The sequence below is a fragment of the Anastrepha obliqua genome, chromosome 1 (assembly GCF_027943255.1).
Source record: "Anastrepha obliqua isolate idAnaObli1 chromosome 1, idAnaObli1_1.0, whole genome shotgun sequence".
NCBI classification, from domain to species: Eukaryota; Metazoa; Arthropoda; class Insecta; order Diptera; family Tephritidae; genus Anastrepha; species Anastrepha obliqua.
In genome coordinates this window covers 45,485,463-45,510,693 of record NC_072892.1, presented here as the reverse complement: position 1 = coordinate 45,510,693, position 25,231 = coordinate 45,485,463, and the positions used below count along the sequence as shown (strand labels likewise).

The 25,231-nt window shown below is 38.6% G+C and overlaps 1 protein-coding gene across 3 annotated transcripts in view; it reads right to left on the bottom strand.

Annotated features, from left to right (window-relative positions):
- LOC129245127 (neurofibromin) overlaps positions 1-25,231 on the bottom strand; it is a 54,728-nt gene that overhangs the window by 24,772 nt on the left and 4,725 nt on the right. For 2 of the 3 annotated variants that reach the window (XM_054883150.1, XM_054883132.1), the window contains exons 2-24: positions 23,279-23,422; positions 22,838-23,222; positions 22,615-22,774; positions 22,442-22,547; positions 21,879-22,381; positions 21,492-21,813; positions 20,869-21,421; positions 20,763-20,813; positions 20,603-20,696; positions 20,018-20,527; positions 19,396-19,944; positions 19,058-19,192; positions 18,330-18,998; positions 18,025-18,251; positions 17,543-17,957; positions 17,286-17,477; positions 16,372-16,633; positions 15,087-16,313; positions 14,427-15,023; positions 14,079-14,345; positions 13,765-14,019; positions 13,595-13,693; positions 9,294-9,383 (exon numbers count right to left, since the gene is read on the bottom strand). In XM_054883150.1, the coding sequence (XP_054739125.1) occupies positions 9,294-9,383; positions 13,595-13,693; positions 13,765-14,019; positions 14,079-14,345; positions 14,427-15,023; positions 15,087-16,313; positions 16,372-16,633; positions 17,286-17,477; positions 17,543-17,957; positions 18,025-18,251; positions 18,330-18,998; positions 19,058-19,192; positions 19,396-19,944; positions 20,018-20,527; positions 20,603-20,696; positions 20,763-20,813; positions 20,869-21,421; positions 21,492-21,813; positions 21,879-22,381; positions 22,442-22,547; positions 22,615-22,774; positions 22,838-23,222; positions 23,279-23,422 (7,812 nt within the window). The remainder of the gene's footprint in view (positions 1-9,293; positions 9,384-13,594; positions 13,694-13,764; positions 14,020-14,078; positions 14,346-14,426; positions 15,024-15,086; positions 16,314-16,371; positions 16,634-17,285; positions 17,478-17,542; positions 17,958-18,024; positions 18,252-18,329; positions 18,999-19,057; positions 19,193-19,395; positions 19,945-20,017; positions 20,528-20,602; positions 20,697-20,762; positions 20,814-20,868; positions 21,422-21,491; positions 21,814-21,878; positions 22,382-22,441; positions 22,548-22,614; positions 22,775-22,837; positions 23,223-23,278; positions 23,423-25,231) is intronic. The other variant, XM_054883141.1, reaches the window with a different exon arrangement.

The window sequence follows — 25,231 nt, the reverse complement described above, 5'->3', positions numbered from 1 at the left end:
CGTGCAGGGCAAATAAAAGTGTAAAATATAAAAGAAAATCAGCAATAAAAATATATTAATTATAGAAATTAATAATCTTAAATAGATAATACAATTTTATGAAGATTAATTATTATTTATTCAAATGTTATCCACTTATTTACATTAGATTTCTTAAAAAAAATTAAGGTGAAGTCAAATATAAAAATTGATTTTAACTTTATAAAAATTAACTTAACTAAAAAACAAAAACAAATTTAAACATCCAGTTAAATATGTAGCCAAGATTACTGTGCAGTAAATTTAGCGTCATTGCCTGAGGGCGAAATGATTGCAACTCGGGATGAAAGATTTAGACCATTGGTGAAAAGTTTTCAGCGGTCTAGCCAAGATCAGACCGTTAACCGGCTCTCAGCTAATTTGAAAGAATCAGCTGATGGGCTGACGTAACCAGGGGGGCTCTTGACTACGATTTGTTTACAAAAAAAAACTGAAATTCGTGTTGGTGATATACGAAAAAAAGCAACAGTCACGGAGACGTGGTAACCGAAACTATTCGCTCCATTTCATTTTTCACCACAATTGAATGCCAGACCTGGTGATCTATCATAGACCCATATTGTAAAACATCCAAAACTATTCCATTTTCAGATAAATTTTTTGCCGTATTGATTTTGCAATTTTTTGCTTGAGCGCTTTTAGAGTAAGTGGAAAAAAAGAGAATAAATTCGTATCGTAGCGAAATATCTAGTTTGGGTGCATATAATAAAATTTCACTAGGAATAATTTTGTAAAATCCTTTAACTATTTAGCCCCCCCTCTTTTGTGCAAAGGTCAAATCGAACTACATTTGGTCGCTAGAGGGTTATAATGTTCTTGAATAGGGGTATTCTTAGAAAGAATCTGAGAACGTAGAAGTCCACAGCTTCAATGATGCAGCGATTTTTATATTTTCTCTGAGAATGCAATAACGGTGAAATATATTTTTTTCTGTTTAGCTTAGCGTCTTAAGTCATTCTCAAAAAATGTTTGTAAAAAAAATTGAAAAAATTTAAATTTTTTATAATGGGAAAATGGACCTCACTTGAAAAAAAGGAAGACGTTATTCGTCATTATAAAGAAGGCAAAAGCCAACGAAAGCAGCATTAGTTCCTCAAATGTCCAGCACATTATAGAAAGGTTTTGCCACGAAAACAGGATAGAAGATAAGGGCAGATATGCGCCAAATAAAATATTTAATGATGCAGACAAGAGGTGGATTGTTCGCAAAGTTAAAGAAAACCCCGATTTAACCGCTCCAAAATTAACGAACGAAGTCGAAAAATACTTAGGCAAGATCTGTAGCCCTGAAACTGTTCGCAGAGTTCTGCGCGAGGAAAATTTTCATGGAAGGACTGCCCGCAATAAGCCGTTGATTAATGCTCGTAATAGACATTTCGTTCTGGAAGTCCGTTGCTTTTGCGAATGAAACCAAACTTAACCTTTTCAGGTCTGATGGGTCTGAAAACCAAACACCGTGCTTCAACCATGTAATTTGCGCTCTACAGTTAAACACGGCGGGGCAGTGTGATGGTAAGGGCTTGCATGTTCTATTGAGGCGTCGGAAATTTAACATTAATCGAAGGAAACATGAATAAAGAGATGTATTTGGATCTGCTAAAAGATAATTTAGTACAAAGTGCGGATAAAATGGGTATTAGGGATTCGTTTAGGTTCTACCAAGACAACGATCCCAAGCATACGTCTGGTATTGTAAAAACTTGGCTTATCTGGAACTACCCAAATGTAGTAAAGACAACTGCACGTAGTCCAGATCTCAACGTTATTGAGAATTTGTGGTCAGTGCTGGAAAATAAAATAAGACACCACAATATTTCTAATGCTTCTAATCTGAAACGGGCACTACAGGAAGAATGGGATAAAATTAGTTCCGATTATACAGCAAAACTTGTAGGAACCTATGAATTCCCGATTAAAAGCTGTTCTGAATCAAAAGGGATACCCCACTAAGTATAAGCCGTAATCATGAAATGGAAATATTAATGTGTTTATGTTTTTTGAATACTTTTAATTTAGTACATCATTTAAGCTGTAACTGAATTATTTAAATTTGCCATATCTTTCTTATGAAGAAACATTTTTTGTTATTTTTTATTTAACAATAAAAAAATATAAGATTTTTTTCTGATTAATTTTTTTTTTGCTGCATCAAATAAGCTGTGAGTCACTGTATGTACATATAATTGCCGCTTACACCCTTTAATCAATGTTTGGGCGAGCTCCTATTCCTCGAATTTATTTTATTTATTTATTTTTTGTGCGCCTTGATGTTATTCCACAAATATAGGGACTTACATTGGCAAAGGTAGGAGGATGTATCCATATGCAGAAGTCCATGCAAGTGGGGAAAGTTACTGATCGCCATTCACTTGGGAGTGGCCAAGACGATTCTTCTGCATATGGTTCAACTAGCTCACAACGTCCGTAGCCCACGTATCCTCCGGGTAGCTTCCGAACACCCGTTCGGGACTGAGCTAATGTGAGAAGGCGAAGCATTCCAGGATAGCTGGTTGTGCGCTGGGTTTGGGACCCGCCACTTAAAAATTCCCCACATGAAAAGATTAAAAAAGCCTCGGATGAGCATCCGATGAAGCGACGCTTGGAGTGTTTGAGAGAAAGGTTCTGCGTGAGATTTTTGGACCTTTGCACGTTGGCAGCGGCGAATATAGCAGGCGACGGAGCATCGAACTGTATGAGCTTTACGACAACATAGACATAGCACAGCGAATAAAGATCCAGCACGGTGCTCTAGAAGGGGGCTTAAATAAAAATGAGTTGGCACTTCGAAATTCCTTTTGATTATGATTCTTGGGTTAGTAGGGAATGTTTTAATATAGAATTTAAAATCAGTTCACGTGGCCGATTTTAAATAATTTGAGTTTGAAATTAGAAATAGCGCTATTATTACTATATTATATTTTATTCAATACTTTTTCGAAATCTCAAAACTGTTTTGAAAATTGGGATCGAAAGCCCTCGTTGTCTTCTATTTTATGCAATTTATTTGAAAAGAATCCGATCATAAATGGCAAAGTTATTCGCATTTGAATGTCCACCACAAGCGCACATTGTTCATTGTATAGGACGTATAGGATTTGTACTGGTGGACGACCCTTGCGGCATCACATTCCAATGCGAAATTATAACGGTAAACATCAAAATAATTACATATATTTCACGAATCTAACTGCGCAAATAGAAAAATAATTGCGTCGTAGTTTTACACAGGAGCCTATAGTCACTAAAATAAAATGCGCAGTAGAGCAAGAACAGAGAATAATTATGTTCATTATTTGTAAAAATTAATTAGATTAGGTAAGTCAATTTTTCGAAATTTTAAACTTTAACTATTGACGCAAAGTGTTTATTTAATCTATTACATTATTATTATTATTCATTTTTAAATAGCAATCATTAGACATGCAGTCACAAGGTAAATCTTCCAAAAATCATGAACAAAATCGTCATAGTATGTGTTTGATGTAGGCGCTGCTCAAAGTGTCTTACTTTAATTGCTAAAGGTGTTAGTCATAAATGTAATGCAACTTCAACGTTGACAAATATTCATGAAAGCGTCCAATCGCCAAAGCAAGCCGAACAATTATTATCTGGACTGTTAAAAAAGAACATACTTAAAGACAAATTAAATGTCAAAGAAGGAAGCACAACCATTCCAGCATCCCTATCGCAGCAGCATGGTAAACCCTTAGATTTACTCATTAATGCAAATCCGAAAAAAGTAGTACGTCAGATATCATCTAATGATTTATGTGAGTTACAAACAGATCTAAATTTATCGAATCGTCAGGTAAAGAATGTTTCTAAATTCATAAGAAAAAAAACGAGTACAAGAGATATTATTGAACCTTATGCTCAAGAAAAATTTGTTTTTACGTCCCACAACTTGGATGATTTTTTTGAAGTGCAGTCATTTGATTTTGAAACAACAAAAAAAGACGTAATGACAAAAGCTACAAACTTTGCTGTTGTTTGTGTTGACTTGATGCTCTTTGTAAGGCACATTATTGATAAACGGGAAATTTTTGATTTTCACTTAAATTTTGGTCTCGACGGTGGCGGAGGTTCCCTGAAATTCACCTTGTCTATACAATCAAGTCAAGAAAATGATGATTTAAACCAGAAAACTAAAAAAAACAGTGAAAAATGGAAGGATACTGGAGTGAAAAAAATATTTATCATTGCTCTTGCCCCAGATACCCAAGAAAATTACAATAATGTTAAACTTCTGTGGTCAAAATTGGAAATAAATAAATGTTTGATTGAATATCCTGGAACAGTAACGACGGATTTGAAACTTGCAAATATTATTACGGGTTTGACAAGTAACGCAAGTTTTTGCCCATGCATTTGGTGTGACGTCACAAAATCTGATTTAAGTTCCTGTGGTACTTTAAGGACAACTGCAAGCTGCCTGTCTAATTACAATAATTGGTGTCATCAAGGAAGTGTGAAAAATAAAGTGAAGGATTTCAAAAATTGCATACATCCACCTTTGTTTTGCTCAGATAAGGATCAATTAATTTTGGATGTGATCCCTCCTCCTGAACTGCATCTATTGTTAGGATGTGTTAACACTCTTTACAGTAGCATGCTTAAACTACATCCTAATATTGCAGAAAAGTGGGCGCAGGAATGTCATGTTCAAAAAAGTTGTACAAATGGTGGCAATTTTTCGTTTGAAGGGAATGCTTGTAAGATCTTACTTAATAATGTTAACAAACTTCAACGGTTATGCGAAGTTAATTTTGGTGGTCTATCAGGTTGCATTGCGTACGTAGATACTTTTAGAAAGTTTAAAACAGTTGTTGACGATTGTTTTTCTTTTAAATTACGGCCAAAGCTTCAACAACATGTTACCGAATTTCAGAAAAGTTATGAACTTTTAGGAATTTCGGTAACACCAAAAGTTCACACAATTTATAACCACGTTCCACAGTTTTGCTCAAAATTTCAGAAAGGTCTAGGATTTTTTGCAGAACAAGCCACAGAATCGGTACATCACGATTTCAACGAAAAGTGGAAAAACTTTAAGGTAGCAAAAATTAATGAAAATTACTTTGCAAAACTACTTCGAGCTGTACGTAGCTACAATAGTACACATATATAGCTTTGTGAGCAGTATATTATATGTATTAGTTTTAATTTATATTTAATAAAATTAGTTTAATAAAATATTTCATGAACATTATTTTGTTTCTTTATGATTACATTTATGCATTAAATCAATTCCAATACGCATTAAAAGCAAGCAATTTGAAGCAATGAACAATGTGCGCTTGTGGTGGACATTCAAATGCGAATAACTTTGCCATTTATGATCGGATTCTTTTCAAATAAATTGCATAAAATAGAAGACAACGAGGGCTTTCGATCCCAATTTTCAAAACAGTTTTGAGATTTCGAAAAAGTATTGAATAAAATATAATATAGTAATAATAGCGCTATTTCTAATTTCAAACTCAAATTATTTAAAATCGGCCACGTGAACTGATTTTAAATTCTATATTAAAACATTCCCTACTAACCCAAGAATCATAATCAAAAGGAATTTCGAAGTGCCAACTCATTTTTATTTAAGCCCCCTTCTAGAGCACCGTGCCAGCGGCTACGCTGCCTGGGTCATGTCGTCCAAATGGATACAAACGCTCCGGCTCTGAAAGTATTTAATGCGGTACCAGCTAGTGGTAGCAGAAGAAGCGGAACGCCTCCTCTGCGTTGGAAAGATCAGGTGGAGAAGGACTTGGCTCCACTTGATGTGTCCAACTGGCGCCGGTTAGCACGAGAAAGAAACGACTGGCGCGCTTTGTTAAACTCGGCCAAAATCGTGTAAGCGATTTAAGAAAAAAAATAAGACATTGGCAAATGGTTTTTTTATGTTAGGAGTACACACACAAGTCTCCTTACAATACGCAACAATTTTTGTATGCCCTCTTTTTTTCTCTCCCTCTCTCTTTACTTTTTCGACAGTTGTTACGCCAATTGTTCGTCATCTCCATCTCCAAATATCATGAGAACAATTGAAGATAAAATAAAACGAAATAAATTAAAAAATATTAAATACAGTAAAATATTATAAAATACAATAAACTGAAGTAAAATTAAAATATATAAAATTAATTAAAGTAAAATAGTATAAAACAAAACAAAATAAAGCAAAATATAATAAAAACTATTAAATTAATTAAAGTAAAGTAGTATAAAATAAAATAAAGTATAAATAATAGAAAATAAAATATAATTAAATCAAATTAATTATTAAATTAATTAAATTAAATTAAAGAAAATGAGAAATATAAACAAAGTGAAATAAAATAAAGTAAAACAAAATAAACTAAAATTATATAAAATTAAAATATTAAATAATTAAAAAAAAATGAGACAAAATAAAATAAAGTAAAATAAAAACAAATAAAATAAAGCAAAACAAAATAATATATTTTTTTAAATAACATATTTTTTTATAGAAAAACATTAACTTAATATAACTAAATGAAGTCCACTTTTTTGTTTCGAAATAGGTAATGTAATATTTTTTTCTTGTTTATTTCTTTTTTATTTCGCGTCGTGTTGATCAATCTCTTTCAACAGTGATCAAAAAGTACCAGGAAGGTGATGTTGATTGTTTTCTTCGATTGCCAAGGCGTAGTGCACCATGAGTACCTTGCATCGGGCCAGACAGTCAATAAGGAATATTATTTATCCGTTTTGAAGTATTTCAGAGTACTTTACGTCGCAAACGGACGGAAATGTGGACAAAAAATTCTTGGATTTTGCGTGATCATAACACGCCATCGCTCCGAGCCCAAATTGTGCTGAGTTATTTGAGCAAACACCAAGTAAATACCATCGTGCGACTTTTTTTTGTTTCTAAAGTTGAAGTTACCACTTCGTGGAAAGAGATTTCAGTCGATAGAGGAGATCAAAGAGAATGCGACGAGGGAGCTGAAGGCCATCCCTTCGTCGGCCTACCAGGGGTGCATGGAGGATTGGGTTAAACGTTGGCACATGTGTGTTGCTTCAAACGGGGCATATTTTGAAGGAGATAAAATAAACTTGCCCGAAATTTAACTCTGTTTCGTTTTATTTAAACTTTCTGATCATAGGGTATAAAGTAGATATTTGAAAAATTAAATTACTAATTTAAATATTTTTTTTAACTGGCCTTCAATTATGTATGCATGCGTTAAAAATTTATTAAAACATTTCAAACTGAATAACATTAAATTAGATAATTTCTTTAATCAAATAAATAGCATTATTTGATTTTATATCACTTTATCTTGTTTCAGTATTTGGCCGCGCCTCAAAAAAATAACGCTCATTAGTCCAGCTCTGGCTATGCTATCCACAGTATTTTTGCGTAGAACTTCTTTTCGCGTTTTATTTATTTTATTTTTAGTTTTGTTTCATTTGATTCAGTTTTAATTTTGAAAGTATCACAAAGTACCACAGAGACTTAGATTAGAAAAAATTAATTACAAATATATAATGTTTTACATAAATTTAACTTAATCCCGCTATCTTGTTACAAATTTAATTATATATACATATATAATTGGCGAATACACCCTTTTTGGGTGTTTGGTCGAGCTCCTCCTCTTATTTGTGGTGTGCGTCTTGATGTTGTTTCACAAATGGAGGGACCTACAGTTTTAAGCCGACTCCGAACGGCAGATATTTTTTATGAGAAGCTTTTTGATGACAGAATTACACTCGGAGGTTTTTGCCAAGGAGCGACCGCTATTAGAAATCCGAACCTGCGTTCTGATATCCAAACCTGCGTTCTCCGTATGGTGGTCACGCACCAACCCATTCGGCTACAGCGGCCGCCAAATTTAATTAAATCACATTATTTTTAATTAATTAATATGTAATAAAGGGCCTTTCAGATGGGCCTAGATGTTGTTTTAAATAAAGCATGTAAAAATTTAGATTTCACTATTTTTATTCAATATATGGCTCTTCACGATTATATGTGAAAAATGGCATAATTTAAATGTTCACCATGAGCACGTCTGCGTATAAAAAACGCCAAACAGCCGATTCAAGGAATCGAGATATAAATATTGAAGGTTGTTCAGCAACACTTTACGCTGCAGCAGCAATACTTTCAACAGAACGTCAGGTTTTTGTCTGCCAGTCCTTTTTCTATTCTCGACATGAGGCAGTTTTTTGAATTTTTTCACCAACCTTTGAATTGTCGACTCATTTGAACGATTATTTCCACCAAACAAATTACGAATTTTGCGATATGTTGTGCTTAAAGATCGACCATTTTCATGATAAGTTTCAATAACTTTAACGCGTTGTTCTATCGGGTAAAATTGTACACCTGTCTACTTGACAAATATCAAAAATTACATAAAAAAAGGTAAGTCTAGGAATTATTCACTACTGACATGTAGGCGGCACTTTTGAAAGGTCCTTTATATTGAATTAATTAAATTAAGATTTTATTTAAATACATATTTGAGTAAAATAATTCAAGTTAAATTAGATTAAAATAATTAATTATATTATCTTTAGTAAATTAAAAATGATCTCCAATTGAAATTTTGAAATTTAAGGAGCACCAGGAGATTTGGTGGTTCCTAAAATACTCAGACTATAAAGCCCTTTGTATTTAAATCTGGAAGCGGGTAGATAGTCAAGGAAGGAAGGAGAAAAGTATAAGTATCAGAGAAAAAGATAGGAAAGAATAAAGACAGAGATGGAGAATCGGTTTCAAATTATTTTTAATTATTCTTTATAAAACTCCACTGAATCAGTTAAATATTAGTCTAACTAAAATAAAAATTTGTCTAATTGGCTGGAAAGAAAATTTGATAGAATTATTGATTTATGTATAATTTTAAGTACATATATACAATATTATAAATTAAGGTGAAAATAAATTTACTTAAGTGTAATTAAGTGCCAAGAATAAGTCTTCTAAGAGTGCTGGTAAATTTATGTAGTTTATGCGAAATAATACAGAAACATATCTTTGCATCGCAGTGTTCCTATTTCTGTGACAGTATTTCAGTATCTCAAATGTATTACACCAAGAAAGAAAAATTAAAGTGCTGTACAAAAACAAGTGCATTGTGAAGAAACATACACCAATAATTATAATAGTACAGAGAAAGTGAATGAAAACTAAATAACTGATAACAGCTAGAAGAGCAAATCTCCAAAAAAAGTAGTAGATCTAGTAGTAAATAGTAGTTAGAAGAAAAGTCAATAGGGAATACCTGACGTTCTTCGATAGCGCTCGAGTTATTCGGTTCTTTTGTGGTCGGCACCGAAAACGAGCGTTGTGTCTTAAACAAAACCTTGGCATTCTGCATTAGGAATACGTTTTTTTTTGTTTTTGTTGTTTTTACGATTCAATTTCAATGTAGTATTCCATACGTATGACAGATTTCCAAAGCAAAAGCAAACAAACCCAAATTCAGGCAGCCATTAAAGTAAAAACCATAAACGATCAAATCATAAAAACAAATTCCAATGGCGTCGTTTTATGAGCAGATGAGAGATACGCGAGCAGAACAGTCAGGGGTTGAGTAAATGTGTAAGACGCATGCAGATATATTATATGTATGTATGTATGTATATGTATGCAGTTGTTAGAAGAAATCGTTTGTTGGTTGAACGGTGGGTGGTACAAATTGGTTTGTAGCCGTTTTGGTTGTTGTTGTTGTTGGTGATGGTCGTGCCAGTACAAGAACAGCCACATTCAAAGTTAACGAAAATAAAAACAAAATGTATAAATATTTAGTATTTTCGATTGTTTTTGGGAGGGATTTAGGGTTTGTAGGTGTTGAGTTTTTTTTTTTTGTCGTAAAATTAAAATATAAATGATATGTAGTAGCACGTTGAACATATACAATATATCAGTTGTTGTATTCAGTACACAAGTATTACGATTATGAAATGCAAGCACCAATCAATCAGCAGGCAAATGTTGGTAATACGAGTACAGTAATTTTGCATTTCAAAAATTGTTATTTCAAATATTGAACATAAAAAATAGAGAAAATAGAGATTTAAATCAATTACTTTATGTGATTTACGCTTGGCTATTTCAAATTCAGATTACAATAACGCTACGCATGAGAAACTGAATGGTTGCAGGATGAACGCTCGAGAATTTTTATTCAAATTTAATTTAAAATGTATCAAAATAGAATAACATTAAAATAAGTTGTATAATATGCGAATTAAATATGCATATAGGAAATGTAATTTACCGCAGTACTTAATAATGGCCGGAAATTAATTTAAGTGAGATAGACTGGAGATAGTGAAGTTGCGGTAAACTGCAAAACCAAGCGAAAAGCCAGCGGCACTCACGAGTTGCTTCAGTCTAGCGCACTGCCTCAGGCGCAACAGTTTTTGTGATCAGCGGGGAGATACCTATCGATACCGGGAACGAGTGGATGCGTGGGATTACAAGAAAAAAAACGCCACCACTAATCCCACGGAGCGCGCTGGCAAAGCCGATGGGACAGCGAATCGAGTGGCAGATGGACGGCAAAGTTGATTCCTACAATAGCCAAATGGGTTGAAAGGAACCTCGAGGAAGAGAAAATACCTCTACCGCTTTGGTAAGGTAGGCGACCCCAGGTGCATATACTGCGAAGCACCGAGCTATGACGCCGGACGCTCTTTCTTTAGTTGCGACAGATGACTCGTGCAAAGAGGTGCTCTGAGGGAGCAGATTGGCGACATCGCGCAGATGGAAAGAAAAATTCCTGTTGAATGTCATCGTTGGGACTATGTAATCAGTCCTTCCTGAAATATACTGAATTTGTCGCAATAATAGACTGGCATGAACAAAAGTTTTTTTTCTCCCTTTAATTTAGTGTAATCAATAAGAAACTTTTGTATTTTGCAGCTTGTGATTTTTTAACACATTTCGGCTTATAAACACACCCCTTTTGTAGACTTATGGAATTTATATCGAAAAAATCCCCCCCCAAGGGAGTTTAGCATGAAAATAAAAAAAAACCGTGTGCAAATCGTAGCCATCTGTGTATAGTTATTGACGCGCATACATATTTTGAGACTCTATTTTATAGGATATAGTGATATAAATCCGGTAGCTCTACGAGTATAGCTCTATTATTATTTTCAAACCTTGTTCAATCCCCAGTCATTCGTCAGGTCATCTACCTTGGTGGTCACCATATCCGTTTGGATTTGCGCGTGACTGCTGTTCGGTCCTGAGCGTGAACAATCAAATGAAGGCGTATTTTCTAATAATAGCTTCGCACCTATTAAAGGTATTAGCGAAAGTCATAGTGCATTTCTGGCATTAAAAAATGTAGGGGGGCAGACGCTATTAAAAACAAAAGCTTTTACCAGATGAACCGCTTTGACGCCCTGACGACTGCAGTGTTTACCAAGTGGAAATTCTGCTAAAGCCGCTCAGTAGAAAAAACTATTGTATACAGGGTGTCCGGTGACCGAAGTAGGAATTCAAACTAAATTTAAACAACTACTAATGTGACAAATTTATTTCAATAACTATTTAAATTTTTTTTTTATTATTTTTTCCAATTGTTGACCGTTGCGTCGGATACATTCTTGAAATCTTACCAGCGTATTCCGTGATGTCGGGACGCCATTAGCCTCACAAACGATATTTTCTTTTAGCGCTAATATGGTCGCTGAGTTTATTTCATAGATTTTACATTTGAGGGTACCACAGTACATAGGGGTTAGATTGGACGACCATCCGTGCATTATACGTTCTCCATTCCTAACCCACTCCATGCAAGCTTCAGTCAGCTCCTCCGGGATCGTGTTAGTTTTTCTTTCACAGCTGCAATATTTACTTTCACCATAGGAAAGAGATAAGAGTTACGAGGTACAAGGTAAGGCGAATAAGATGAATGGTCCAGCAGTGGTATAGAGACCTCTTGACAGACAATGCAGAATGAGCAGCAACTCATTCGTGTCGCCATGTAAACTTCTTCCTCAGCAAATGTCAGTTTCGTTATATAATAACCACACCTCGTATTTCAAAACCCCTTATTATGGTGCGAATTTGGAAAAAATTTGGAATACACATATAGTATATTAATTAATCAATGGCAATGGCAAACCTCCGAGTGTACGGCGGAGGTTCATTAAGTACCGGTGCTTGATGACAGAGAGCGTTCCTGAGGGAAGTTGGATGGCATCGTGTGCTGCCATCTATCAAACGACGGCAAAACTAATTTCAAATTGATTGATTGGTTAGTTTGGATTTGGCAACTATTCGAGTAAGTGATTTTCGCTCCGATGGAAAAAGAACAGGATCGTTCAGTAATTCGCTTTTTGTTTTTGGATGGAAAAAATGCGAGGATATAAAAAGGAAAGTTGGCTGCTATCTATGGGGACGCTCCGGCATCTATTACCAGAATTAGATATTGTTTCAACAATTTAAACGTGAGCGCACATTTGTTTTTGATGAGGAGCGACCATGACGCCCGGCAGACGTGGTTACAAAGGAAATCATTCAAAAACTCCACGAAATGCTTCCCGCTGATCGACGAACGAAAGTGCGCGAAGTAACAGAGGTCATAGGCGTGTCGACCGGAACGGCAGTTAATATTTTACATGATAAGTTGGCGATAAAAAAATTGTCGGTCCGATTAATGCCGCGATTGCTCACAAGCAGCCACAAGCGGATGCGGCTGTTAACTTCGAATCAGTGTTTGGAGTAGTTTAAGCGAAATCCGAAAAAATTATTGTGTCGAGTTGTCACCGTTGATGAAACCTAGATTCATCATTACACACCAGAAACTAGGCAACAATCAAAACAATGGATTTACGTCGGTTAATCTGTTCCAAAGAAGGCGAACACAGTCCCTTTGGCCGGAAAGGTTGTACTCATGGATGTTTTAGAAAAAGGAAGAACGATCACTGGACAATACTGCAGTGAGTTATTGAACCGCTTTCAAAAAAAACTTAAAGAAACACGGCCGCATTTAGCGAAAAAGAAGGTGCTGTTTCCCCAATAACGCACCAGCATATTCATCCGTGATTTTCGCCGCCAAACTGCATAAATTGGGTTATGAACCCCACGGCTCCCTACGACTTTTTCTTGTTCCCTAACAGGAAAAAATGGCTTACGGGAAAAAAATTTAGTTCAAACGAGGAAGTCATCGCCGAGACAGAGGCGTATTTAGGAGCGTTCGACAAATCATATTTTTTGGAGGGATTAAAAAATGGTCGGAGCGTTGGGAGAAGTGTATCTTTCTAAAAATAAGTGTATCTTTTGATAAATTTTTTTTTTGAAAAATGGTGTCTTCATTTCTAACTCGTTTACTTATTTAAACTTCAACTTAAACGAAGTGATTACTTAAAATAGACAAATTATTCGAAATAATTGCGTTCATCCTACATAAAAAAATGTTAAATTCAAGATTTATGCGAGTTAAATATTCAAAGAACGTTCAATTATAAATTAGCACGTTAAAAACAATAATACTTTTTATAATAAACCAATATTGTATCAGCAGCTGATTTTCATGAAATATGCGCATTCGTAAAAGAAACTCACCTGATGTGTTGGCCCTTTATGATGGCGAGCGAATTGCAAAGCAGACTGATCAAGAATGTCCCATGACTTTTGACGACGTGATAGCGGCATGCCAAGTGTCTGTATAAAAAATATATAGAGAAATGTTCAAATAAAAATATTTAGAAAAATAATTAGAGCTCGCAGTTTACATTCTGATTGCCATTTAAGGCCGTTTCGCCATTTTCCATAATGCTCAGATCGGCGGGCCAGCGTGGTATGGCGTGCTTGACGTGGCAGCGTGAGCGCACCTCCTCCGAAACAGCCACCAACGCCGTCAAATAGGCAACGCTATCCGGTGTCACTTCAAATTTATCACGACGCAAAGGTTTGGCGACAATGCCCAACAGCATGGTGAGCACGCGCGAGGTGCGTGACACGGTTGTTGGCGTGGGATGACGGAACCCCTAGAACACGAAAGCATAGTTAAGAATAAATGGAAACAAATTCAACGAATTGATAATACTTTAAGTAAATGACCGACTAGCGCAAAATGGAAGTTGCTGCGAAATGACAGGCCAACCGCATGATCCAATTGTTTAAAATGCCATTCCAATTTCTCGCGTGTATTCATCATAACATCGGCAATGCCATCGTGCTCGAAGCAACCCTGCGACTTAAGTGTATGCAGATTTTGTTCGAGCAACGCAAGACCGGCGCCATACAATGCCACTTCGTCCAGCTGCAATACGGATATTGCGACCCAGAACAAGGCGCGATGTATGGGCGATTCCTAAAGGAAAATCAGCAGAAGAGAAAAAATAATATTAAGAAACTTAGTATACAATTTCACTTAAATTATGGCACAACTAACAGGTCTCAGTAGCGGTTGTATGCGTGTCAAGCACATCACCAATGCCTCAATAAGTATTATGTCGCTGAATGACTCCAACGCCTTTACTAGTATGCGCAACAATTGCTTCACTTCCTGATCGGTAACACTCTTGCTAATACAACCGTAAACTATGAGCGCGCGCGGCTGCAGTGCTGGATTGTAGCAGAAAGCAAAACTGCGCGACAACGATGTCCACGTCTGCAGCCATTGGCTGTCTGGCACATCGCGCATGCAGGCCTCCATTATTTCCAGCAACGCATCGGCGATCACTTCGAGTGAAGGCAGAGAAAGACGCTCACGATCAGCTGGTAACGGTTGAGATACACGCTCATTGCCCAACCATTTGTCCGATGGGTGACGGCAACTGGAACGGAAGGCAGTCACAGCGGCCGACTTTACTTTGCTTATACCGAAGAGTAAATAGAACTTGGATAGAGAGAATTCATCAAGCGAGAGCCGAAGCACACGTTGCGCTTCCTCAGAGAAAGACGGTTTAGTGCAGGTACACAGTGAATGAATGATGTTGATAACGAGACCGTGGGTGGAGGCGCGCATTGACACCGAACCGGAGCACACCTAAGTGGCGGATGAGAGGAAATGTAATTTTAATTTTTAATTATACAACTTATGGCAACTAACCAAAAAGGTGATAATATGAAATAGATATGGCAGATGTGTGGCAACGTCGAGACAATTGTTGAACGACAACATGAGTAAGTAGCGCGCGAGTATGGCGATATCATCCCACATCATGTGCTGTTCCAGGTACTGTGTTGGATTCGTACAAGTCTTATCCATAACGCGGCACATGCGCGTTATTATCTTCTTCGAGACCAACAGCACATTGGCCGAAGCCAACGCCACCGCTGTGTCAGCCATAATTTCCACTTGGGGCGAACCCAAGCCATAAGTGATGGATTTGTGGAGGAAGTTATCGAGCACCATATCGATGAGCTCGGGTATTTGCCCAATGGAACCCCAAATCTTTGCCTGCACCGAAGGATACATTTCCTTCTGTTCAATGGTGACACAAATCAGTTTATCTAAAATCTGCGACACTTTTAATTTCTTGGCGTCATCGTTGGATTTACAGAATTTCACTAGATTCTTCAACCATGGCGTCATATATTCCAAACATAAATGCTTCAACTCAATTGTGCTACGCTGAAAACCTTGTATACACTCCTCAAGAAACTCGAGTGTCAAATGTGGCTCATTGGTGGCCAATTTCTCACTGACAGACTTGATGAAAATAGTATTATTTGAGGGTATGCATAGGCCTTGCGTTTCCAGCAGCTGCCCTTCGATTTTCAGATCGAAGGACGCGGTAAGCGCACATAGTAAATTGTAAGCAGCTGTACGCAAATTCGGATCAGAGGAACCAAGATTAAGTAATGCCATATTGAGTAGTGTGCCTGGCACATCCTTGGGGCGTATTTTCTGATGCACCGTCACCGAGTCGGGTTGACTTAACTCCCAGCGATTTCGTATATGTATTATGGCCTGTACAATGTTGTCACAATCGTTGTGTATGAAACTTAGCTGGCCGCTTTCGTTGGTAATGGACAGCGTAAATTGATTATCGTCCACCAAACAAACTTCCTCAATTTCCGAGGCATAATAGACATCGTTGAGTAGCACTGAATGCGCCAATACTTTGGTTTTCTCGGCTGAAGTAATTTGCAAAGCAGTTGGGCCGACTTTTATGGCGACTTTCGTATCTTTGTGACTCAATTTGAGTGCATTACTGAAAACCTTTAAGTCTTCATCCAGTGACAGTGTGGCACCTGGCAGTTTCTGTTGTTCGGTATCGATGAATTCATTCAGTTTGTTCGGTGAGTCTAGGAACACTAGTTTCCGGTTGCCCTGCAGAGAAAGAAAGAGTTATCAAGAAAACGCGCTAACGCACCAAAACAGCGAATACCTTTAACGGAGCTAGTATGCGATCGTGAAATTTGGTATATTCGCGCACCCACGAATTGCAATTGTAAATATAAACAGCAAAAACGTTTTCGTAAGCAACTGCTGGTAGCACATAAAACCATTTCTGCAGAAACTCTGTACGAAAGCGATTATCCGAACAGGTGTGGGTGAAATCGATGACCACTTCAAATGGCGAGTGGCAAAATGGTTTGAGCGTAAGAATGACATGATAGATGAGCAGATCACCATTGGTTTCGCCAATTCTGGAAGAGAGTGAGAGGGGCCAAATGAAGAATGGAAATAAAAGAGATATTATGGGGAGCTTTTAATTGATTGAAATCATAGTTTGGGGAAAAAAGAAATCCATTATTTTCTCGGTAGATGGTTGCAGTGATTGATATCTCGTAAAGTATCGATCAAACAATTTAAAGTTTATGCTCGTTGTCACACTAAAATTATTTTCCTGGCTCCATTCAGTTGTGAGTTACAGGGAGTTAACAATGGAAGTCAACAAAGAGAAAATTCGGTACTTTTTATCGTTTTTCTTTGATAAAGGCGAAAATGCAAGCCAGGCCGCTGAAATTGTGAATGGTGTTTAAGAGGGCCGATACTGTAAGAATAACTAATTGCGTGTAATTTTGGTTTCGTCGATTCCGTTCAGGCCTTTTTGATGTTAAATGTCGATAATGTCGAAAATGTCGATAAAACAACCGAAATAATCGAAGTTGGCCGGCATGTTGGTAGTTGCAGCAACGCCCCGGAGCTAAAGATCGGCCATACAGAGGTTTTAAACAATTTGCGCAAAAAATTTACGCAAAAATAATGGATTTTTCTTTCCCCAAACAATACGTGGACAGTTTGAATGTTTTTGGTTAACACTTCATTATAAACAATTGACAATCGGCCGTCACTCACTTGTAACGCCTTGCAATGTAGTAAAATACTGGATATCCAGATTTGCTTGTGCCCGCTTGATAGAAGATATTCATTGATTTCAAAGTTTTAAATTCTTCCTTTTCGTGCATTTGATGCTTCACCATGATTTCTTCGAAGTTCGTGGATGACATGTCAATGGAGCTCCAGCGTGCATATGATGAGAACATCATGCTGCAATGTATAGAAATTTGTTTGCTACTAAAAATACATTTAAACAATCATTTATTTTTAATTACTGCGAGTCCACGGGCTTATGCTCTGGCGGCCCCAGATAAGCAAGCAATGTAGCCATCTTATCGAACGGGCGTCTGCCTACCGCCTTGTGATCACGACTACTGGATAAGTAGTCACCAATGCGCTCCTGATGCGTCCATAGCAGACGATGTAGCGCCAACACATTGGCATCTGAGATAAAACTCATGCTATGAGAGGTCTGATCCACCGTCTCGCAATCTGAAGCGATTTGCACGAAAAAGTGGCGTCCCTGTTCAAAGCGTGTGCGTAGAAAATCGTTGAACGAAACCATGTGTTGTTCTTTAGAGAATTCCACATGATTAGCAATATTTTGCAATATTTTCGACATCAACATAAGACCGCGCTTTACCGAAGCGGGCACTTGGCGTCCAACAATGCCGAGTTCTTGTGGTGAAACTAAAGGGGACGAAGATTATGTACCATATAATTATGTTAGAGAATTTATTAAGCGAAAAATACATACCAATTGCTGGATTAATGAAACGCAGAAAGATTACAGTACCCACCGCGCCGATATTGGTTTGCAGCACAGTAGGAAAACGTTTGCTTAGTACCTGATAGAGGCAGTGGCACATAGAACGCAACTGAGAGGGAAAACGATCAACTGAATTCAGTATTGCTTCAAAGAAACGTTTGGTTAATGTCATTAGATTCTCTTTATTGCGCTCCAAATCTTCGCCGGGCTCAAGTCTGCATAGGAACAAAAGTAAATTATGAAAATACCATTTTTTTATTTTTTTTGCATTTTAACAGTTTCTTATAACTCACCGCGCCGGATCCACTTCATAGCTGGTATTCGGGTCATCGAGCAATGGCCGTATTAACGGCTCCAACAAATTTTGTAAGTAACTCGCACCGTAAATTTTAAAGCAGAATGCCATTATTTTACTGCCAAGCGAATTGCCACGAAACAGGGTCGACATGCATTCGGATATCTCCACTTCGCGATAGAACATGTTCCACAGCAGTGGCGACAGCAAATGCTTGGCATCGAACAGTGTGACCAGCACACGTGCTAACTCATCCATTTGCGAAGTGGTTACCACATTAGCCAGCGCCATAGCAATAGGCAGCTCACCCTTATCGCTTATCATTGTAACCAGCTGCACTAGCTGCTCAAAGCGATCAGCTAATACCGTTTCGGCGAGCGTATCGAACTCAGTGCCCTGTTGCAAGATCTGTGTGAGCACCTCCATGAATGCGGCACGCGTTTGTAAATCCGGATTGTAACCCAAATCAATGGAATGCATAAGACCCGAGTCTATATTGGCACCCAGCAAATTGGACATGGCTTGTATGGTAGAATTGCGCAAAGCAGTAAGTTTGCCACCGGCTACGGGTGGACGCGGTGGGAGTAGTGGTGGATTGTTCAGCTCCTTCTCGGCCTCGGAGCTATCAATGCAATCGTTTAGGAGGTTCATGAAAAGTGTAAAGTATCTGTAAATGAATAAAAATTGAAATCATAGGTGAGTTGTGTGCCAAATTGAGAGGTATACTTGAGAAATAGCGCGCTCTTGGCATCCATCAAATCACCGCGATCGGACTCCTCTGGTTGCAGTGGCAGACCGCGTAGCAAAGCCGCTACAGCTTCCATACAGGCTTGATCTAGGTCACGGAATATTGTAGAGGTGCTGAAATGGCAATTTTTAGAAAAAAAAAATAATTTCATGCACATAAGAATATTAATAATAAATTTAATTGAATTAAATTGACAAATAAACCTTTGCACGAAATTATTATTATTTTCTTACTTTTTTTTATACAAATTTTACCCTATACACCAACTAATCACCCATTTAATACCAATCAACAGAGTTTCGTGGGCTCAACTTACTTTGTAGACGCCGGATCGGCTGAGGTCGAGGGTGCTATTTGATGTGTGGTGCCCATAACCCAATCTGTCAAGTACTCCACCAATTTATTGCGAAATTTCATTTCCTGCCGGAATGCCAAATCGTCACGCCGTTTCATCATTACCTCTACCAACGTGCACAGTTTCGTCTTGGTGCGTATCGCAAAAACGGTCATATCCAGATGACGCACATAGCGCACAATGCCCAGCATCATGCCTTCGATGCTCGTCACGCTCAGGTACTCTGAAGTTGCTGCTTGTTCGTTGTTCGGATCTTTGGCAGATTTGGGATCCAATATGGATTTCATGATATAAATAACATTTTCGATGAATAAAGTATTGATTTCGGTGACGTTCACCTGTCCCTGTTGATCGAAAAACTTCTCGACGATTGAACGTATCTGATCGAAGAGTATTGGATAAAGTTGTGGGGTCATTTCCTCACCAATCAACTCTTTCACATTTTTCTGTATATTCAATCCGATTTTCTCATTGTTACACACTAACAAACGTAACAGTTGACCAATGAATCTGTGAAGAGAAAATAACAAGAAATTGATAAGCGTGTTTACGACCTCATTGTTTTCCAAAATTATTAGCTTACTGTGTCACCGGGCAGTATTGCAAATCTTGTTGAGGCGCTGGCACTATTGTAGACAATGAAATAGTACTTGGATGCAGTAGTGAGCCACGCCCGGAACTGGTGGAGCATGAGTAGAGCGAGTAGAGTGAGACAGCTGGTATCGAGGAGATAGAACTCATGCTGCCCGATGCCGCTAAAGTGCTCTGCGACTGTGCCAAGTTGTTGTGCGCTTGTAGGAGATTGCCCGGACCACCAGGTAAGCCGCTACTTGAGCCAGCAGTTGCGGCATTATTTTGCTGTTGCATTTGCTTCCAACGCGCTGCCAAACGCTTCTGCAGACAAACACCGCCAAGCGTTAGTAGGAACCAAGTCATGTTAGCCCATTCGGTGATGTGCTCCTCCAAATCATGCTCCGAGCTTTGATGGCTTGCGCGACGTTTGCCCACACCGCGATGGAAGAGCTCAGCTTGAGCATCGTCTGTTTTACATTTGGGATACGTTTGCAGCACTTTGCTGGTGATCTCCCAGTTTCTGCAGACGAATGGATAAAAAAATTACCACAATTAGGAAAAAATAAATTAATTGAAATAAAAAAGTAGCGCTTACCTGAAGGTCTCCTCCCACGCAGTTTGCACTCCATCCACACAGTGCTCGATTTTCCGCAGCAAATTCATCATGCGTCGTTGTAGAGTAAGGCGGCCTGTAATAAAAAGGAAGAACACCAAGTATAATCGAAAAACGTATACGAAAATTATTATGTACTCACTAAATGCATTTCCATTAGTTTCGTAGAAGCAGATACGTGTATCAGCTGCCGCTAGAGAGAAAAACAAATTTTTTTTTAATATTTCTACTTATTAAGCAACACTCACAGTTTGCCAACTGCGTCAGATCCTGATAAATTTGATAATTGGCGACGGGCAAAACAGTCGCCGCATCATCTGCTGTCAGCAGAATATCCGACTCCTGGCACAGCAAGCCAAAGCAGGAAAGTGACGTCAGAACAGCATCCAAATCCACCGACCACAGGTACATAAAAAACACCACTTCCAATTTGATGCGCGCCTGCCGACAAATCTGCAACTCATGACCGACCAGCGCATACTTTTTGTGTCGCTGCAGATAGGAATTGCGACAAATTAATATCTCACGCATCCATTTCAGCACGTCCGTGTAGTTGGCGATCTGATGCTGGATAAGCTTTTGCGAAATGGAGAAAAGCACTTGCGAGCTGACATCCCAAAAGCAATTCATTGGCGCTTGCGGATTCCACAGTTCGATTTTGTCGAAAGAGTGCAAAGCGAGGAGCGCCTCCATAGCTTCCTGAGCTACATCGGGCATGGTGGGTTGGTGTACGAGACTCACAAGACCATTGATGAGTTCGAGCGAGGAGCTTTGCATTTCATGTGCCACTTTGCCTTGGGTCTGCATAGTGGTAGGAGAAAATGATGAGATTAAAACGTAATTACAAATAAAATATATCTGTCGCACTTACATTCAATAGCAGCGTCGGATCGGCATGTATAAGTCGAACCATGAGCAGCAGCAGCATTTTGTGTGCAGGTCCCTCTTCAGAGCGTGCTAAGCCTTTTTGTGTATCTTTTGATTTCAGCGTTAACGAAGTAATCATACGCAAGGGCGTGTGGGCGATGTAGCCCTGTGTGGCCTTATTCAGTGTGTCGGTGAAGAGTGCACGCAACTCTGCCGACCGATAATGCACCACATTCGTTTCAGGCCACCAGGGGAGCAAAGGTTGATTAATAGTACGAAAAGGATTTTTGTTCTGCAGCCGAAAGTCCACATGGATGTGCGTCAATCTACAAATGTAAATGATTAGTTGTAGTAGCTGCTACTAAATGTGAGTTTTGTTGTAACATTTTACCGCAACAAAGAGCACACGATGACAAAGTGATATGCTTGCGGTGACGAAAGATTCAGGCACACTTTCAGTGTGTCAATATTATGTGGGTTAATGCGAAACAAGGAAACCCAGCAATCGATCATCAACTCGATATCGGCATAATTGTATGCTTGTCCGCGCGAAAACGGTTTTACCGGATTGAAGAGTAATGCTTTTAAATCATTAATAACATACTGCACAAGCTTAAAGATCACATTATTCGAATCGTTGATATTCACATAGGTTGAAGCTTTGCACAGCTTCACGCAAGCAATGGCGGCATATTCAGTCACTTGTTTTGAGGGCGAATGTGGGCCCAAGCCGCGCTTAACACCTTCAATGAACTGCTTGGCTGATTGCTCTTTATCACGTGTCGCTTGGGCTGATGGTTGCGTAGATGATGATTTATCTTTATCTTTGTATTTTTCTTTGTCCTTCTCCTTTTCGGATTGTTGTAATTCATTGACGGTGGCTTCTAAACAGCTCTGTATATACAAATCGGAGAATCAGAGAAAGGCACAAACCGACAAAATATATTCACTTACAGGATTTAATATGAGCAACAGCATTTGCAGTGGCCATACAGTGGTTTTATTCTTCTTATTCTCTAATTTGTACGCCTCCACGAATTCCAACAAAGCTTCCCAACAACTAACAATGAAAAAAGGTTGCGGTTTTTTTTTTCGAATATTTAAATGTATTTTAACTGCGCACTAACCCAGATATTTCCTTGGTCGTGATGCCACGTTGCAGATCTTGAAACTCATGTGGATGATATTCGATCCAATTCCAAATGGCCTTCTCCAATGAGTGCAGCAATATGAGTGGTGGTGCTTTCTTCGACCTTGACTTGGACACTGTTTCGTGGAAAAGAAATTCTATATATCAAAATTTGTAGATTTCTCGTTGTTTCATACAATTTGCAATTATTCAGTTATTACCTTGCAGAAGTTTCGTCAGTTTATTTATGTCCATATCGATGTGTTGTATCAATTCAATGTCACAATAGTCCGGATTCTCGTCCGAACATGTGGTCAACTCTTGTATGCGCGCCGAAATACGATTGAATACTGCCGAGAAATGATTTTGTGAGAGCGCGAAAAGCACCTTCGAGGCGATGGCTTTCAGTTGTGCTGCATTCGGATTGTTGTCACTCTGCACATCGATAAATTGTGAAATTTCGCGTAGCAATAATTTTACATTCATTGCCTCCTCAAAGCGTGCAGTATCTTTGGTCTGATTGGCTAAGCAGCGCTCGAGGGTGGTGAGTATGATAACAAGCGATTCGACATAACAACGTTCGGAGTCGTGACGATTTTGGAAGGACTGCAGGTAGGAATACAATTTATTGAATTAATTTGCAAAGGAAAAATATAAATTACCGTTTCGTTAACACGTTGCAACATTTTCGTGAGCCCGGATATAACCAGTGAGAAGCGATAACGAGAAATATGTATGAGACAAGCGCTCAACTGATCTTGGCTGATGCGCGCTTGTGTGCTATGTGGCCCAATTTTATTAAGAAGCTGAAAGGAATGCAAAGGATAATATGTTTAAGTTCATTTTATTATTATATGTATATAAAGAGGTGGGAAAGAGTGATTACTTAAATAATCAAAATAATTAAAGTAAAAATAATAACAAGAAATATGAGAGAAACTTAAAACTTTCTCCCACTAAATCCACGGCGACCCTTTTTACCACCTGGACAAAGGAGGTAAAGCTGCCACTTCAGGTGCACGTCGATGATACCCCAATACCGACGGTAAACAACCCCAGAATTTTGGGAGTCGCCTTTGACAGCTTGCTCTCCTTCTCAGCGCTCACAACCGCTATTGCAACGAGAGTACAGAATCGCAACAAGGTCCTCAAATCGCTCGCCGGCAGCACTTAGGGCAAAGACAAAGAAATGTTGCTGTCGACTTTCAAAGCAATAGGCCGACCGGTTCTGAACTATGCCGCGCCTGTCTGGTCGCCTGGAACCAGTGATACGCAGTGGACGAAGCTTCAGACCTGCCAGAATACTGCCATCAGGACCGCGACAGGATGTCTCCTGATGTCCCCTATCCAACATTTGCATGACGAGGCGCACATGCTCCCGGTTAAGAAGCACAACAAAATGCTCGGCAAGCAGTTTCTGCTTGGGTGTCACCGTAGGCCTCATCCATGCAGACACCTGCTCGAGCCTGAGCCACCTCCCAGGCACATCAGGAGACACTTCCTCAACTACGTGGACGAGATCCAGGACAAAACGGACAGACCACTCCAGGATCAGACAGTGTGCAGACAGGCAATTAACGACATTCATCGGGAGACCCTTACCACCTTCTTAAGCTCCCGACCCCCGAATGCCGTTATCGGAGTTCAACCACCACCTATCGCAGACGAAGAGCTCCAGCTTCCCCGAGAGTCCCGCGTAATCTTGGCACAATTACGTTCTGGATACTGTAGCAGGTTAAACTCCTACCTATCCAGAATCGACCCCGACATACTAAACACATGTCCAGCATGTGAAGGTACCCCGCACGACACTAACCACCTCTTCACATGCCCCATCAAACCCACTCATCTAACACCTCTCTCCCTCTGGACCCAACCCGTCGAAACTGCCAGTTTCCTGGGCCTACCGTTAGATGAGCTAGACGAAGACGACCGGTAATTGCACTACACTGACAGGGCGAAGATACTGCTACAACAACAATAACAACAACAACAACAAGAAATATGAAATATGAGCGGACTTTCTTCCAAGTTATTGTTATCAATTCTTCATATCTCTGACTCATGCATCTCAAATTAAAAAAAAACGTTGTAAGAGCATAAAGCAATACAAAATACGAACCATTTAAAAAATGGTTAACGTTCCCACGACAGTCGGTTCTACGTTACCGGGATTTATATCCGGCCAAGGACTGTCACTTCAGCAGCATTCCCTATATATGTATGGGGAATGTTTATGCTGATACAACAACAACATCAACCATTTGAATACTGGATAAAACAATGCTGTTGTTGCATAAAATATTTCCCATACAATTCCGGGAAATGCTGCCGATGCAACAGTCCTTGCACGAGTATACACATACGGTCATTAAAATAGGTACGCTGTCTTTATCTATCGATTTCTTTGTGCCGCTCGGAAAAATGTATAGCTATTATTGAAATTTCGTTTTTCTTACAAATGGCATCGCTGCTTCTTTGTCAATTTAAAATAACCGTTATATTATTGTAAGTTGCGTTATTAGTTGCACAGATTCGGTTATTTTTATAAAGTAATTTTGCGGAAAACTCTTGCGTTTTATCCAATTAAGTGAATGCATTTACTAACTAATAAT